Below are 18636 nucleotides of genomic sequence, written 5' to 3'. Positions count from 1 at the left end.
GTTTTCAGTCGATAGTTCTTGAGTACACGGAAAAGTTGAAAGATGTGCGGTTAGTAGACAGATTTCACGGTCGTCAAAATTCCCGCCACTAGATACTGCTCACTGCTTTGTGATTGGTTGAAATAAACCGCGTGCTCTTGATTATATTTTAAAAGGTTTTTACGTTTATTTGAAATATAGCAGGCAATGTAATCATACAATTTTAATACAAAGGGGCAAAAAGCATTAGAAAAAGTTATCGCTCTATTTGGGTTATTTTATATCAGTCAAAAAAAAACAAAAACAAACATGTGGGCATCGTGAATTGTGCCTATCAACGCCATGGATCTATAATAGTATCGATTGAAGCTTTTTCCCACAAGCTGTGACTTGGAACAACTTTGAAATATTGCATTTTATTTACTTTTTAATGTGTCTATTATTTATTCTCTCTTTTAGGGGGATTTTAGCAGCAACTGAATGAACTGGCTAAATGTCCTTGGCCAGTTCAACTTATAGCCATATGTAGCCAACAGCTTTCAATTTTAGCATACCTTTATTAAAAACTGAAGTTTCAAAGTGTAAACTATATTTTAATAGAATTTTATCTAAACATGAAACCACTAACTTTGGTTTAGTGCCAGAATTGTACATGTACATTATTACAATTGGCATTGAAACCGAGGAAAACCCCCCACAAATGTTTTATTTTTGATACTAAATACTGTATTTACTGGTAACCTTTGAAAAAATACTTAATAATGGCCATTGAGCAAAGCAGTTATAATCAAGCTCTGAACATAATAATACAGCAGAGATAAAACGTGTATTTTTATTTGGCCTCAACAGGAAGCTGTTATTTCACGACACACAAGTGAATGGCAGTAGCCTACATGAATATACACAGTCACACACATTATTTGTAACTTTTTATTTAAAAAGTGAGAAGTGATTTTGCAAAGTGTGGATACCTTCTCAAAACACTTGGATAGTTTAGCACTGTTGAGGTGATTTTAATGTTTTTACACTCCCACACAGTCAGTCTTTGAAATAGGCTACAATTCTGTTTTCTTGCTCAGATTCTAATAGACATCATTATTTCTCACTTTGTACCAAAACAACCGACCCACATATCTACTTACCCTCTCTTCATCTCTCTAACACACATTAAAATACAGTGCAATTATTCTCTGCACGAATCCACTCAAATCTGACGTTTCCAGAGCCTTCTTGTCCTCCTTCGCCACCTTCAGTCCCTCTTGACCCCAATTCTACTATAATTACTTTGAAACTCTGCCCTCATGTTCAGTGCCACACACTTCCTCTTCCTTGAAGTGCAATGTTATAGAATTGAGATGGCAGTATGGCAGAGTTTATGTGAAAGATGTGGTGAGTAGTACTCAGCTACAAGGAAATAATTGTGGGCCTACTTATTTGAATAGTTTTATCACACAGTACTTTTTGCTTCTATACTTGAGTAAACTTGTCAAAAGCAGTATTACTCTTATTAGAGTAAATGTTGAAGCTTTTCTACCCCGTCCATTCATTATCAATATCCATAAGACATTTAGATCTAAGCCTTGCTTGAGCGGTTTAGTTGAATTAATACTAACAGCTGGAGCTCCTTTACAACATAGCATTGTAGACGTCTGACCAACATAATCTAAATTTGTAATAAATTATAAGTGAAACATGGCATATGCATTGCTGATCATTACATTAATAAATAAATCCTCACTGTACAATTGCATTCAAATAATATGGCTCCAGTAAACAATCATTGACCTTCAATAAACATTTCATTTGATAAAAAAAATATAAAACAGGTCCCTCTTTGGGTGTCCAGTCACTGCCCTCTAGCGGTCACACATAGAAACACAGGTAACTCCTCAGAAATGTCATGTTGTGGTAACAGGATGACTCACATGTTGCTCAGCTCTTGCTCACTCTTTTCCTCTTTCCACTTTGTTTTGGCAGATTTTGGTTTGACCACTCACATGCTTCAAAAGTCACAGCGATACAATAAGGTGTGTCCCTTAAACGACCCAACAGGGATCTGTCAGTTGTTTCTTTGTGCAAATTTAACTTTTGAGATTACATTTCAGAAAAGCCGGACTTGTTTCTTGAGTTCATTCTTCTTCCACTGAGCGAGTCGGTCGAAGGCAGACATGGACATCCCGAAGACTCTGTGGAACTCCTCTGGGGAGAGATGACGCTGAAAAACATGCATAATATAATATTACTCTTCATATATACTAATACATCTTCTATCCACAGTCTTATGTTTAGATCAAAAGCATGTAAGAAAATAAATATAAAGTTGCAAGACGTTAAAAAACTGCACTTTAATTTGCTTAATTTTATTGATGACAGGCCTATATTTTCTGTCTTGTGAACCATGGCTTTTCCTGGCCAGAGATTAACCTGTGGTCATTTCAAGTGACTTTCATGACATTTACTCTATGTATGACCCAGTACAATACTGTGGGACATGCATTTCTGTGGGGCCTTAGCTAAAAATGAATAGTTACTTATGGCGTCCAATAGATACTTGGCATTTGTTTTTGTTTTTGATCCAATAATCACAGACTTTACAGCCAAATTACGATTGTAAAACAGCCGTCCAAACAGAAATCAATGTCAGTGCTTCAAAGCCTGTGCATTACCTCAAGTCTGGCCCGGTCCACATCACTGGGGAGTCTCTGCTCTCCTCTGACAGACACCACCAAAGCATCATACGGGTAGATCTGAGAGAGAGGGAGAGAGAGAGAGATGAGTAAGAAATGTCTTTGATGTGAACGTCACTGTCAGATTAGACTAGAGAGTTTCAGCACCATGGAGAGAAGTAGACACTACAAAGTCTTCCGCGTTTGTCAGTCTCTTGTGGTCAAAGGATGCAATTACATCACAATACAGGCTTTGATGCCAATGTTCATTTACAGTATAATCATCAGCGTAACCATTTCCTCTTAACAGGTGGCAACAGATTAAAGTTATGATAAACATTTTAGCTTTACAAGCAATTTGAACTCAAAACACAAATTATTTACTATGTGATCGTGATGATCAAGTTGAATTATGTTTGTTTTTTTGCGATTAGATATTGAACTTTTCTTCATCAGCTCATTAAGAAACTCATCCTCATTCATTTGTCACAAAAATCAAGCCTTGCACAAATATTTAAATCAATTGATATAAAGTCGTCTAAAAATGTCTTAGTACAAAGGTGTAGCTGGTGAATACAGTAATCATTTTGCATAGACATGTCCCATTCAAATCTTCCTTGCAGCCGGTTTCCATGACTAATTGTGTTCTGCACAGCCGGTGGCACTGACAGTGGCATTGTGAACTCCTTGCACAAATCCTTTAGTTCAGAAGTGACAGGGTCAGCCTCTCTTTGTTGAAAACAATGTGATTTTCAGCCCCTGCCAAGGCTGCGCTCCTCATTCTTATACATTACTCACGGATACAGATGATGACATGGTAAGAATCTGTCAGTGTTGGCAGAGCAGCTTACCTTGTACTCTGGAAGAGAAAAACACAACAAGAAAACTATTATATAACGCCAACGCTGAGCAAAGTCACCAGAGAATAGGAAGTGAGTGTTGTAGTGCAGTGTAGTGATAAGCAGATTTAAAGGGCACATAAGCTTACAGTACCTCTGATCTGCCAATTTACTGCATTACTGCTGTCGTATTGGTAGTAATCTGGGCCTCCACCAACAGGCTGAGAAAAACACGAGAATGAGTTAGAAGATAGTGGGTACAAACCCTTTGGGCTGTCCTGTAAACTTCACCACGTAAAGCCTCTACCAGTTAGTAAGCACTCCTCATTTCATTTACAGTCTTAAACCCCCGAAGAAGAACTGGTCACACATACACAAAAGAAAATTAATAAATAATGCCTCAGATTAGCCCTTTTGTCCATCAAATCTCTAAGATTATAGATGATAACTACGTTGTTCTCACTGTAGGCTTTCAGAAACAGCCAATGCACGCAGTGATTGCACAGAAAGAAGCTTTAACAGCAGAAGATAGTCTTTAAACATATTTGTAAATACATCCATCGATTTAACACTATAAACACTAAGAACCACTAAGTCATAAGCCAGGCCTCTCATACACTACTCACTGTTTAAGGCAGTGGGTAAGGCAGGCCCGGCTACCAGATGGTAATTACGGAAATAGACTAGTTTATGGTTCAGTGCACCTCAGCCTGTATTTCATGCGCATCAAGCCAGGCTACACACACTATGGAATAAAAGGAGATGTCATATCAATATAAAAGTCAATACTGTCTTGTCAAACCTTTATCATTGTGTACATTAAACTAACACAGTTGATCAGCCTATTAGTCTGTAATATGTAATAGGTAAAAACATGGTATTGATAGCAGCAACCTCAAAAACAAATAGTCTAAAGGACAGAGTATTGTTATCTATCACAGTAACAGCTCTCACCTTTTTGGCTCCATTTCGTCTGTAGTCTGGCAGTGAAGAGGATTTGTAGTCTGAAAAAAAAAAGTTTCCAAACAACAAATCAATATTTCATTCAGTTTCATGAATTATTATTACTTGTGTGCGCCCACCAAACAGTGATGACACCATCGCAGCCTTACTTTGGTGAGGCCCTGAATTGTAATGGCAATACATGGCCACAAGAGGTCAGCAAAGTCACGCACATTTTTTAGTTGCATCTGTTTCCTCACTCTTCTCTCCATTTCTGCTGTGGATTTTCATATTTATCTGTCAACCCACACTCCACTAAAACGCTGTCCCTCTTTGCCCTCCTCCTTTAAACTCTCTCATCCTCTCTCTTGTCTTGTCCTGTTGGCCCTGAAGGGGGATTAGATTACCCCATGTGTCAAAGAGCAGGGAAACGGCATGATGCAGCAGAAACAGGCTTCTGCTCAGGAGCTTTACAACCTCTATGAGATTTTAAACTGTAATGAAACCGTCATGATCTTCTTACTTACAATCACTTGACATAGGAAAAGTTGTTTGAAATCTGTAATAACTCGTAGACCTGATATACGGACAGACAAACGGTAAATCCAAAGATAGGATCAAGATGGGCAAGATAGGATTAAAGGTCTGATGTTGAGTCTTCCGTGTGATTTTTATTTGTTATTTTTCATGTTTTCAAAATTTGGCTCTAATTGGCTTTTTGATCTCACTATTAAATATCATAGGCCCCATAGAATGTTGTGGTGTCATCGGAAAACCCAAGAACACTAATCCAGTAGCACTTAATTAACTTAATGTAATCTTGCATGATCTATTAGCTGTGTTTTATATGAGGCAGCGCAGATGGCTTTAGCTCTACGACCCTCAGTGCAGAGCCGGCTGGAGAAAAGCTGACACAGACCTACAATACAGAGTCATTAATTCAGCCGATTACAACACAACACTGACACGCGCGTTTTTGTGGAGATGGGGAAACACAATATGAACTGCACCGGCTGAAAAAGAGCCGAGGTGAGAAGGATCACTCCTCATTAAGATCCAAACACTTACCGTTATCTGTGATGGAGATGGACCTGGGAGCTGCGCATAGAGTTGGATTAGGGACGGAGAAGAGAAACAAAAGAGAGAACATAATTAGTTCATTGGCTGAGATGTATGTGTACTGTATGTGGCAACTGTAATAGAATCAAGTGACTTATGAAACTTGTTTGCCTTCGCTCCCTCTTCTATACCTCTCTGTAACATGTACTTTTTCTTTGCCTTTGGTCACACTGAATCTTGTGATGCTCATGTCAATATCAAGTCTCTTTTCCGTCTTCCTCTAGGCCTCATCTCTTGCACCTCTGCCTCACTATCCCTCCTCTGCACATGCCCATCTCAACGTGGTCTCCCTCACATTATTGCCAATGTATCTCACTGTGGAAACGGCATACAGACAATATCAACTCTTGTGTGAAAGGAAACAGTTTCCTCCAAGTTATTTCTTGTCATTGAAACCACATTTTACCTTCAAAAATAAACTCCAGCCGCGTACTTGGCATGTTTATCAGTCTAGTTGCTTGTTTTTAGAGTAATAATTACCTGTAGAGCATCTAAACCAGTGGTTCTCAACTGGTCTGGCCTGGACCCACTCATAATCCATACAACAATTAGCATTTTGAATCAGACTGTGTACCCCACTGTGTATCCCAACACATTATTGTTGATTTAAGTGAACTATTACAGCCCACCTGAACAGAGCACATTTTCTCCAGTTTGGCTTTACTAAAATCTAAAAGCTTCTTGAACAAAGTGTAGCGACAAAAAAGCAACAAAAGACATTAAACAAGTGACAAAAACACGACTAAAAAGTGACAAAAAAAGAAAGAGGTAAATGCAGCAAAAAACGTCAAAAACGCAGTAAAAAATAGACGAAAACACGATGAAAAAAATACAAAAAAAGTACGAAAACACAACATACAAACTACGAAGACACGACAAAAGAGACGAATACATGACAAAAAAGAGACAAACCCACAACAAGACTGCTTCAAACATGTGATATAAATGCAGCAACAGCGTCAGTTTTTAAGGTCTTTGTGAAGCTGAACTGGAGAAAATGCGCTGGGTTAATAGGTTAAAGTAAAGAACTTCACTAATATTCACAAGCAGCATTTTAACAGACACAGGTGCCTTTTAGTGGATAAATATTGTAAGAAATGTTCCCTGGGAAAGAAAAAACTGCTATAAACAACCCAGGCCAGATGACTTCTTTTGTTGTGCTATTATTAAATCCTTAACCAGCTGTGTATGTTCTCACTGTTCTCCCAAATTATTTAAAAAGTCAGGGTAGACAAGCATGCTATTTCTGTCCAGCGATGCCCACAAAATGACTGCCCAGCCCCTCCATCATGAATAAATAAAATGTGAATATTCAGTTTGAAGCAATAATATTGTGTTATAAAAAAGTCATGAGTGTTTTGTCCCTTCTTGATGTTATGGCCTAAATGTCAGCTTCAGAAAACAAATGCAGTAATATATATCGTTGAGTATCTTAAGTCTTCTTTAAGTGCACGGTGAAAGTGAAATAAAATGGGACATCTGTTTTGGGACATCTATAAAACATCAGCTGAGTGAAATTACACCCACAATAGCGTTCATAATCACCATCCAGACCTACAGCCCATGAAATATACAGGAGCAGAGGCCCCTTCAGACCCGCTCATGCAGAAATCATCGGCCGAGGCACCGGGCTTTCTGCAACTTTAATGCACTGCTATCCTGATACAGATGCATGGATGCGATATTGACCATGAGATTGAACATCACAGACGGTTTCTGTAGCTGCAATGTTATCTTTAGCTCTAACTTTAAGGCAGTCCTCACTGGAGCAGGACGTTGGACCCATCAAACTGTCTTTCTCATAAGCTGCTTTTAATTACTTTACTGGACAGTTAGTGGACAAGATGACAATTCAGCACAATGAAAAAAATCTCCAGTTTCTTCTTAAACATTATATTCATCCACCTTTTTGCAAACTGTGTTCAGTGTGTTCAGAATGAAAATGGATCTAAAACTAGACTTATCAACAAGTATTTACCCCTAAACTTGTTAAGGACAATGAATGTGTGTCTTTTCTCCACCTTTTTTTTTTTTTTTTACCATTTAAAGCTTCTTGGCTGCTTTTCCTTATGGTCTTGGTCCCTTTTCAAGAAAGAAAAAACAAAAGAATACCATTATCATCAGAGAATATTACTCAGTCGCCTCCCTCTCTCTCTTCCTCTGGTCTGACCTCTAGTCTTGATCTAAATCCCCATTCTCTTCTCTCTCCCGCACCTACACTTCTCACTACAGCTCCAAATGACTTCAGCCTCTCCCTCTCTCCACCTCTTTGATTTCTAATTCAGTTCCTTTGAGTTCGTCGATTGCTTTGTTCCCGTCTGACCTGCACCTAATTGCTTTAGTCTACACCTCCGCGTGTCGCTGTGTCTAAACCTTGAATTGGCCTACAGATGCATGCGCGGAATGTAATGAGAAGTGGATGTTAATGTTGGGACAATCGGAAACAAGCCCAAAATGAGAATAGAGAACCGTGTCACAACAACCGATACGTTCAATCAATCCATTATCTTTGTTTAGAAGTGAAAAGCCACACATAAAGGCACATCTCCAATCTTTGATACTGTATGTATTCAAAACCAAATTACATTGTGCCATTATCCAGAAAACTAATAAAATCAGCACAGCACCATGTTTACAGGCCTCTGGAGAAATTTGAAAGAGTCTCAAATAGCCATTTTATGACAAAACAAAGAGAAAACCTAAATTACTTTGCGGCTTATTACATGAACAGTGTTGTTTAGAATGTTTAACAAGAGCTGTGGGTCAAAAAGGCGCGTTGGTCCAATAAATCTAATGGACAGTATAATTACAGAGAGTCTCCAGTGAGTGATTTGAGGCTGATTAAACCTGACTTACATCCATTTAGAGAGGTGAAGCCCGCGTGGCTGAGCGCCTCCTTGCTGCTGCAGCGGGAACTGCGCCTGCTGCTCCACTGTTCGTTGTCGTGGGCGGACCGAGCCTTCATCTCCTCCTTCAGGATCATGCGCCCAATCGTCTGAGGGCAAACATAGAGAATATGTACGCCGAGCTGTTGGTAAATCGCACGAATATGGTTTGCTTACTCTGTTGACGTTGTGATTCCAGCCGTCTTCTTCGCCTCCGGATGAAAATCGTCTTAATCTTGAAACTTGAGGAGTGAAAGATGCAAAAAATAATTAGGATCTTAAAGTACTTAAGACAAAATCTTGTTGGATTGGAGGTGATGCATGGGGGAATTGGCTCTAATAAACCTGGTTACAATTGGCTCATTAAAAAATCATGAGAGTCGTATCAGTAAGAGTACTACCTGGGGACTGATCGACTAAGCTGTGCAATTCAGCACAAGCCACCGATTTAAGCCTTTCAATACATGTTTTGTAATATTTTTTAAGCCTATTCTGGACAAAAGAAAGACTTTTGAATTTGAAATAAAAAAAAACATGACATTGGCTTTTTTCAACTGTGTTTTTGTCTTTTTCTTTCTTTCTTGTGAATCACTGTGGAATGGCGAGCACTTAAAGACGTAGGATTTGCCAGACCTTAGTTGGTGGAAAAAATACATTTACATAAACAAACCGGTGAATGGAAAGCTATGAGGACGTGATCTGCTCCAGATCTTTAAAATAAACACTATAAACGGTGTGGTAGAGAACGAGGAAGTGTAAAATATTTGAGCCATACTTGTGACTCATCCACAACAAGCAGTCTATCCCTGCCAAGCTGGAGGACACTCTTCTCAGTAGCAGTGGTGGAAAGTAACAAACTACTTCTATTTTAGAGTACATTTTTTGGGTGACTGTATTTTTTGGGTAAATTTTTCAGGCTATACAGACTTGTAATTGAGTACAATTTTAGCCATGTAATTGTACTTTTACTCAGTGGACAATGATTAGGGGAAGGCCCATTTGATGAGATTTCTGAGGAGCAAACAGGGTTACATCAGAGGGAGATACTGTGGCAATCTCACAGTCTCGACTCATGCCATATCCATATGCAGAACAAAGCAAAACTTCACTGAACCATCGGTACAAATCGGTAACAAAAGTGAAGCGATGTTAATGCATCACACAAATGTTGAAATTAAGTATTTTCCAGCAATGTCCTAACGTGAGGAATGAGCCCACCCTGTTCACCACAACTGCCTCTACAATGCTGCACTGTCACTCAAAAAGTTGTTATTTCGTGTCCGAAGTGCCGTCATGCATGAGCTTAATATAGGCGCTGCAGCAGTTACGCATATGACCTGAGGTGGCAGTATTGAGTATAAAAGGACCAACTTGAATCTAGCCTCTTTAAAGAGATATTTCAGGATCATCCAGTTATCCAGAGTGTTGTCGATTTCTAGAGATTTTTTTTTTTTAATTCATGCAATCCACGTGTAGTAATGCCAGCCGCAGGTAAACAAACTACAGTAGATGCGCAGCAGATCACTCCGCTGCTGCACAGCTTACAACCAGGAAGCTGATGCTGCTCAAATATAAATTATTTAAATACATAATGGTTCTATTTAAAATAAAATATACAAAATGCGCAAGCCTAGCACTAGCCTAGCATCACTAAACTCTAACTAAATCTCTTGTTCCAGGCCAGAATGTAACAATGGCATGAAAGTGGAACTAAACATGGAACAAATTATTTAGTGCCACATTAGAAGAGACACTGAGATGGATGTTTGGAGGGCATTGTTCATTGTTCTCGTACTTTGTGTACATTTAATGAAAAATAGCCCTCGCAATACCTTTGGGGGAGCCGGTGTAGGGGAAGTAGTTGGAGTCGGGGTGATAGATGTTGTTGCCGTTGGAGGCGGAGAGTCGACTGGAGTTCAGGAGGTTCTCGTTGGCCCTGTTGCCTGTCACATTCGCAAACGGATCTGGAGAAAGAAGAGCAACACACTGTTAGATCAGGCTGGAGATATATCTTGAGCCTGAATCTTGGTCAGGATTACCACACTGGAAGGTTAGCCTGTATAATACACACTGGACACGTTTGAGAGCAGCCAGAGCATCAGAGGAAACCCACCAAGATACAGAAGGGAGAGAACAACCAAGAAATCAAACCTAGGACGGGGGCAAGGGTCTTAGCCACTGGCATCCCCTGGAGTATATTTTTTTAATTCTTTGTGAAAGTCATTAGATAAGACATTGCGACATATTACTTACAGAAAACGTTTAGGACACAGCAGCAGGAAGCAAGAGAGAAGAAAAGGAGACACGTCATTTAGAAAAAGGCAATACAAAAGTGCTGAAATGAGGTCAATGCTACAGAGACGTGAAGGGCTTTGAGCTTTAACTTCAAGAGAAAATCCTGACTCAGACTTAGACAGGAGACTCCTCAGCTCTAAAGGTGGGAGGGCAATGTGGGAATAAACAGCAACCAAAAGCTAAATATAAGCTATACATAAAGACACAACCTCATGAGAGCATATGACGGTTTATATAATTGGGGAGAATGTTTTCTGATGTAAAACTTTGGGGAACAGCTACAAAATCAGGCAAAAGTATGTCATTCCTCAAGCGTTTTTATTAATAAAACTTGGGGGCGTTTTGGTGTTCATTTATGGTAATGTCGTCAATATGTGAACGTATTTACCAACGCTTTACTACAAATGTGTTACAAATGCCTTATAGTGAGCCATTTTAGTGTTACTTGCTTTATATTTTCTTTTATGCAACTTAGAAATGCACATGGTTTGTTAGTCCCTTTGTATAGTGAGTGACAGTAAATGCAATATGCTACAACCCCCCCCTGACAGACTCCTAATGTCCCCAAATGCTCTCTATTGCCTCCTGATGATGGGACTTGGCTGCTGAATGAAGACTGCCCTAAGTGTGATTCATGCCACAGATTTAAATTCAGCTCGGACCGGCCCGGGACGGTCACAGGAGATGGAGGGAGAGGTTTGTCAGCAGTTTGAGCTGGGAGTAAATCACCGAGGACTGTAACTCTGTGCCATCTGACGCACAGAGCAGATATATGGACAACATCCACTGGAAGAATGGCCTCAGTTTAACTCTGGCTTTACGGTTATTAACAGCGGCTGATGTCGGTATTAAAAATCAATATGAATGCATGATGCGGTGCATGAAATAATCAATAGTAAAAGGGCTGATGTTATGTTTGGAAATGACTACAGCGCCAGAGACTTTCTGACTCCAAAACCCAACAAGGAATAAAGCATTATACAGACTTGTCTGCATGTTACCAAGAAAATACTAACTGTGTTTCCTGGTATAGTCTTACTAGGTTCAGGAAAGAGTAAGGGTAAATTAGATATGTCCTTTTTCCATATACAGTTGGAGGAATTTCTTACATTTCAGCCTAAATTGACTATAAAATGTGGTCTGATCTTAATTAAAATCACAAGAATGAGCAAACAGTGTCTGCTTAAACTAATACCACCCAAACAATTATAGCTCATCATAGTTTTATTGGCGATAAACATTCACAGGACAGAGAGGTATAAGTGAGTTTAGAGTCAGTTGTGATCCAGCCTGAAGTCCATTATGGTGCGGCTTAAAGCTGCCCTTGCCACTGAAAAACACACACTGGTTAAGAAGTGTCCAATGTTGAGAAGGATCGTCTGTGCAATGACCATGATACATCGCCTTAACAATGATAAAGATATCGCCTTATTTCACCATGGCTTTTCAATATGTCATTTGTACAACTATGTTTTGAAGAGGCAGCTGACATTTTGGAACGAGGCGGTGAGGACAGTGTGCTGCTATGACTTTGTTTTGAGGACAAGGACAGACGTTTTAGTGCCAGTACTGAGATGAGCTAAGACCTTTTCAGTGACTGATCCAAGAAGACAAACAGAAACATACATCACATTAATACACTCGTACAGGACTCAAATGAAAGCCTAACGCAAGATATTGGAGTCTTCATGATATTGAAGACTACAATTCCCCTCTATCTGAGAATGGGGCATGATCATTTTCAAGACTACAAAAGAAAACTAATGTGATTAAAAGAGATGAATGCTTGTAGTGTGTTAAACGCTTTACTGGATCACTGTTAACTGTTATGGGCTCACATATATTGAACACATATACCCAATCGCGACACAAACCTCTGCATTGACTCACCTTGTCGCTTGTAGATGGGCGGCTTTCTGTAGATGTTGTCTTCAGAAGCTGTTAAAGCAGAAGCAAAAGTCATTGTTAGAAAGAAAGAAAGACTAATGTTTTGTCATTTGCTTCTTTCTTACAAACTAGCTTTATTCATTACGTCCATAAAACTGACAGCGAGGGTCATAAAATACTAGAGACGGCGCGTGCATTCTGGAGATGAACAGGCTATAATACATCCAATAATATATGTATAGCCTGTTCATCATAGGAGGTGGTATGAAAGCAGTGAGAGATGGATGATATCGGGAAAATGGAAATTATATGGGTAGATAACATTAAAAAGATCAAATGCGCATTCAGGGAGTTGTGCATCATATAAGGGGGATCATTTGGCGATTACAGCCAGATGTACAGCTGCTAAAATCCACAGTATTTGCAGTAGCTTGATAAGATAGAGGTTGGGGTCCTGATAAATTTAATGGCTCCAAGAAGAAAATGTAACATTTTGGGGGTGAAAACTGACCATGCGCTATCTGCATCTAAATGTAGTGTATCAATGGCTAATATGTGGGATGAGTCTAGAATAATCTATTTGTATGGGGGTCTGCCCTGGTTCACGTCGCAGTTTGACAAAGCTGTACATGCACTGGAAAAGCCCATGTTGAATTCACTCACATTGGGATGGATTGTGAGAGCTAGAAATGCATTGTGGCTGGAGCCAACAGTTTGTACTTCTCCTTTAAGAGTCTGAGAAGGGGAAAATTCGGGTTCCTCAGTTTTAAAAGCAGACTGGAAGAAATGGGTAATCTAACACGTATTAAAATGCAGAAAATATCATTACTGGTGCTAAAACAGAAGATTATGGAGCTGTTATTGTGAGCGTAGCCTAATGCCTGCAAGACAATAACGTTTGAGTAAAGAAACTGCAAAGAGTTGCACATCTGACACAGACAGGACTATGTCAAAAGTCATGTGTAATTAGAACACACACATGATTGAATTAAAAAGCAAGAAACGAGCACTAAAAAGAAATTGCCACTTTTGGAATAATCTCATGGCAGGAAGGAAAGCTCCCCAAAGACTATTAAAGAGAAGTGAGGAAAGCTAAAGGCATCAGGGTGATAAAGTGGAGAGTGGATGCAATGCTTAAATAAAGCAGGCCAGTAGCTGATAAGTGTGAACAAGATGCCCTTCTGGAGGATAAGCCAGGTTTGAGAGTGTTGAGAGCGGAACAGAATATATTATGTATATAAATGAAAGAAGTTTGTGTCAAACTGAGTGTTTTACATATACAGTAATTACCTTGGGCTTGTGCTATTACCAATCTCCATTATCAATTTGCTTCTGTTTTGTACTTAATTCCAGTGCAGTAATAGCATGGTAATAGGATGGAAAAACCATGGTAACTGCATTTTCCACACAGGCAGGGAAAACACAGGATAATGCATGTCGCTTTCTGAATATTACTATATAAAGAATCAAGCCACACTTCCTTAACTTTCAATGTAATGACCACAATTGCAAAGCTATTACATTTATTTTATTAAGATCAAAACTTTATTAAAAGTTAGTTAATCGTTGATATTGTTGATAGTAACAAAGTTCTAGAATAGTGTAAGAGGGACTTTCTTTTTCCCGTGAGCCAAGTCACACTGAGATGATATGACTTTTCAGCTTTTTTATCAGTTTACAGTCTATAATGTGACATAGAGTTTCAAGTGCGCTGCTTTGGGCCTCGACGACTGAGAGTCTGCGCAGACGTATCATCAGTTGAACTGGAGGCAACTTTGAAGCCATGCTTGGAGGAGTTAAAAGAGGTGAGAAGACTTAAAAGGACTGGTCAGCAAATCAGAGCAAGTGCTATGCAGGCTCAGTATTAGTTCTCATTAGTGCACAGTCGTATTCGTACCTGGCATATGGAAATGACGGGGGGCGAGGGGGAGGCAGGTGCTGGGCTCAAGCTGACTGTAACATGGAGAACTCCTGCCACTGTCACTTCCTGCTCAGCGGCCAATCAGAGTGAGACAAACCACAGCATGAGCGCACTGACGGTAAGAGGGGGACCGGCGCTTTTTGGGGACGAAAACAAAACTGCATGTCCTGCTGACTACACGTGTGCTGTTACTGTGTAAGTAGAACACAGGTGGAGACTCGCATCAAATGCTGAGTGTATTTAGGCTATTTCAGGATACGCCTAAATACAAGATACTGTACGTACTTTATATGAGGGCAAGAGCGTAAAAGCATTCTTACAAATGAGTAACATCCCACTCAAGTTGAATTAGAGTGCTCTTTACAACAAAGACTGTTTAACACATTTATGGCCACAGTATATGCTTTTATATGTATATTTTCTCAATGGTTAAATTTGTCACAGAGAAGACATTAAATAATACATAAATAATAAATAATGAAAGTGATAAGATGTTCTTACAACACATTCTTACTCACAAACAGTATGGAAGATGGACTAAATTGACGTTTTAAATCTGTTTTATTTGCACTAGTGCCAGATAGAAGCATTTCTGGTTCAGCACATTTAGGATGGAGGAAAATGTTCTTTGACGACACCTACTGCTGTTTTTGAAAGACAAGAGCAACTGGCTGCTCTAAAAGTTCTTCTTCAAAGAAATCACCAGCTGTCTCCACTTGTGCTGAAGAATTGATCAGGTCACACATCTCATCCCGAATTGATATCACATTCAGTGGAAGCAGAACACATTGAGTGTGTCATTTGAATAGCCAGGCAACTGTGTGATGGCCTATTTTAAAATTTTACATATTTTATCATTATCATTGCTTCCATTCCATCAGAATCTTGCCATTTGCATCGTTGTGTCGTCTTTGGCGTTTCAATTTAGGCAAGCCTTTAATCTAATCTAACAATGCTTAGTCGGCTACTCTTGTGAACTCCAATTGTAGTTTATTTTCCCATCCCCAAATCTTGACAAACCCCACTCCCAGCTGCTTCCCCTCCTCTTCACAGTCACGGCCGGAAGAACAGGATGAGTCACAAATCACAGAGACCAGCACAGGAGACTGACACTAATGGAAGCTGTGTGTGTTTAATGCCGTTGAGACCTGCTCATTTACATGTCCAGTCCTCTCCCTTTCTTCCAACATGTTTAGGCCTGATGGATTAATCACAATTGGCTCAATATCACAACTTGAACAGTCTCTATTAGCGTGTCGCAAAGGCAGCAATTGTTTGGGAGATATAGTGTCCTTTGCAGCGAACAAAATATTTCATCTCCGTGCAATCTCATTATACCTGCTAACCCTGTACTCTACACTTTCAAGTGGACCGTGTTCTGAAATGCATGTGTTTTATGCATGAGTATGGCTGCAAATGATCCGTGTTCTTTCAATCGATCATACAGTATTTTTAAAGGTAAAACTCTAATCACAATTTGTAATATTGTAAGAAAATCTTGAAAATCCTTCAGCCCTGGAGCGGAGAGCTCTGTTACTGCAGTTAGGCACATTACCTTGAGGCATAAAGCAGTGCAGAGGGGACCCTCCATGTCGACTGTGCGATGGAGAATCTGTGTAAACTGAGCCTGAAGAGCGTCTGGTCCTGGTCTCAACTCCATCCAAAAGATCCTACAGAAAAATAATGAACCACACAGGAAGTAAAGGAGAGAGAGTACGTGGGGGTGGTCAGGGGAATGATGAAGGAGGAGATTTACTTTTTAATATAATAATTTTAATTATATCCAGCAGATGTTTAATATCTCACAGTATATCACACATGCAATATAGTCATTTCATGCTGTGATCATTGCTCAAAGTAATTTTCTTTGCATGCAAGACACTTTTCAAATTCCCATTATTGCCACAAAGCATAAGGCATTTACACTGCCCGTAAATTGTTAAATACTTTGTTTCTAAACCACCATAAATGTGGCCCATTCAGAAAAGCTTTTTGAATTTTTTTGAGGAACATGGTAAAAAGCAACATGGGTCAATCTACAGATCACACTGTTTTAAAGCCAAGTCCATGGCCTTCGAAGCCCAATCATCTGAGGTGAAGAATCTCTGGTCAATTGCTTTGTTTTTTGGTAAAACTTTGAAAAAAGCCGAAAATGTTATGCTGTAAGACAAGGAGCATAAGTAAATAGACATAGAGTGATACTTGCACTGGGGTATGGAGATAATGAACCCACATTCTAGACATAAAAGAATGGAAAAGCAAGTGACTTTGTGCGATATACTGTATTGTAGGATGTGATTGTTGTAAGTGACTGTAAATTTGAACACGGCCTATTTCGATTTAAAGCCAGATTAAATTAAGATCCAAAGTTGGCCTAGAAAGAGTTAAATGCCATTGCAGAGAGTTGACCTTTTATTGCTAATACTGTATCGACAGATTGATAGGCACCTGTGCACAGTTGTATCTGTCCAGGACGTCTTCAGAGAGGGGCGTGTGGTCGGCCTGATAAGGAATAATGTCCGGACGCTGGATCTCACATAAACCATTGACCCGCGGCAGAGCAGCTATAACGTCTCCATTGGATTTAGACTGAGAGAGAGAGAGACACGGAGAGAGAAAGGGGAGATGAGAAATAATGTGGAAATGCTTCTGTTTCAAATCACTATATCATTTCCCATCATCAGTCAAATTCCTTTTGACGACATACTAAACTTTACAGATTCCAGGGTTTGTTGACAGTGACTTTGATAGACAGATAATTGTCTAAACGAAGCCTGTTCACAAAGATAAGACTCTGCTGCATCGTGCAGTCCTGTGTTTTATCATTTATATCCAAGGACCTGCTGAGTGACAGATGCAGCTGTGTGCAGGACAGAAAGACACTGTGGACGGATGTTACATGGATTCAAGTGTAAAGTTATTTTGACAATGAATATCCGCTTTATGAAGTTGAAACTCTTAAACCTAATAAGCCACATGTCCTATGGTTTTGAAGTGACATCATGAGACTATATACCTCTTGACTGAAATGATAGATACATTAAGTTATCTTAAGGAAATCTTGATAAACATGGCGACCACACTATGGCACTCACACAGATGAGCCGGTGTGGGGAGCCCAGCAGGGGAGACGAGCCCGGGGGGGACAGGGACGCGCTCTCAGATGTTCTTCTCAGCTGGAGACAAGACACAAAACACCATTAACACCAAATTTAACCAGAGGGTGAAGAATAGGGGACAGGCATGTTTTGCCACATCTGTTTTTTGGGGGTTGGGGCTTGTCAGTGATGGTTGTCAGAAGATGGACCAGTTCAGAACCGATCATCTATGAAGCATATAGCTGAGCAGCAAGAGTAATTTACACTTTTGATGATCACTTAGATATACTTTAATAACTCACACCAAGTTTCCTCTCCAGTCGGACAGCTTCTTTGCACATGGGGTGCCACACCTCAGAACCTGCACACAGACACAGACACGTGTTGCTTACGAGTGGACAATAGACAAAAGCCACAAGGTCCATGTTTTATAAAGAATATGACACGAAAATAAGTGAAATGGTTCATATTCCACTAAACTCACTTTTAACAATGTTATCATATTGTTCTCTTGTGAAAAACCTGAAGCTGTGTTTGGTTATATTCTTGCATGTGTGAGTAACCTTGCATACTCAGTCTATCTTAAGGTAAAGACAGTTTTGTCAGACTTCCTCACATTGCCTTCACCGCAGAAAATCATTATTTAACCTCTTTGAACTTCTTCACTCCCCTTTATTCTTTAAGATGATTATGTGCTCAGAAATGAGGGTTAAGGTTCTTTTACGTGTTTTGCATACACATTCAGTTCTGAAACATACTAATGCTGAGGGATCCTATAGTATCTTAAAAAGAACAGTGAGCAAAAATAATAAATCAATAAAAAAAAGTGCCACATGACCGTTTTCCTTCGACCTGCCATCTGCCGACCGAATGCTATTAGTGCCCAAATAATTAAACACACTTTGCCGTGAGCACAATAAACAATAGGAGTGTAACCTGCTTTTGTTCTCACTATCAAATTTATTTTAGTCAACAGCTCTTTATACTGTGGCCTATATGTTTAGT

General features: G+C 39.6%; 2 protein-coding genes across 3 annotated transcripts in view; one reads left to right on the top strand and one right to left on the bottom strand.

Moving 5' to 3' along the window:
* Positions 1 to 3241: 3241 nt before the first annotated feature.
* LOC306969953 (actin-binding LIM protein 3-like) overlaps positions 3242 to 18636 on the bottom strand; it is a 37200-nt gene continuing 21805 nt past the window's right edge. Inside the window, exons 8-20 of one of the 2 annotated variants that reach the window (XM_079565748.1) lie at positions 17934 to 17992; positions 17629 to 17709; positions 16982 to 17122; positions 16089 to 16203; positions 12616 to 12663; positions 10263 to 10373; positions 8608 to 8672; positions 8402 to 8540; positions 7586 to 7627; positions 5495 to 5524; positions 4439 to 4488; positions 3639 to 3705; positions 3242 to 3504 (exon numbers count right to left, since the gene is read on the bottom strand). In XM_079565748.1, the coding sequence (XP_079421874.1) occupies positions 3440 to 3504; positions 3639 to 3705; positions 4439 to 4488; positions 5495 to 5524; positions 7586 to 7627; positions 8402 to 8540; positions 8608 to 8672; positions 10263 to 10373; positions 12616 to 12663; positions 16089 to 16203; positions 16982 to 17122; positions 17629 to 17709; positions 17934 to 17992 (1013 nt within the window). In that variant the 3' untranslated portion in view covers positions 3242 to 3439. The remainder of the gene's footprint in view (positions 3505 to 3638; positions 3706 to 4438; positions 4489 to 5494; positions 5525 to 7585; positions 7628 to 8401; positions 8541 to 8607; positions 8673 to 10262; positions 10374 to 12615; positions 12664 to 16088; positions 16204 to 16981; positions 17123 to 17628; positions 17710 to 17933; positions 17993 to 18636) is intronic. The other variant, XM_079565749.1, reaches the window with a different exon arrangement.
* LOC306969956 (beta-2 adrenergic receptor-like) overlaps positions 7545 to 18636 on the top strand; it is a 77402-nt gene continuing 66310 nt past the window's right edge. The window contains exon 1 of the mRNA XM_079565755.1: positions 7545 to 7551. The gene's annotated coding sequence lies outside the window, so the exon portion shown is untranslated. The remainder of the gene's footprint in view (positions 7552 to 18636) is intronic.

Source organism: Gobius niger (genome assembly GCF_951799975.1).
Source record: "Gobius niger genome assembly, chromosome: 11".
NCBI lineage: Eukaryota > Metazoa > Chordata > Actinopteri > Gobiiformes > Gobiidae > Gobius > Gobius niger.
Note: the sequence above shows the minus strand (reverse complement) of the source record. Positions and strands in the feature narration are given on the sequence as shown.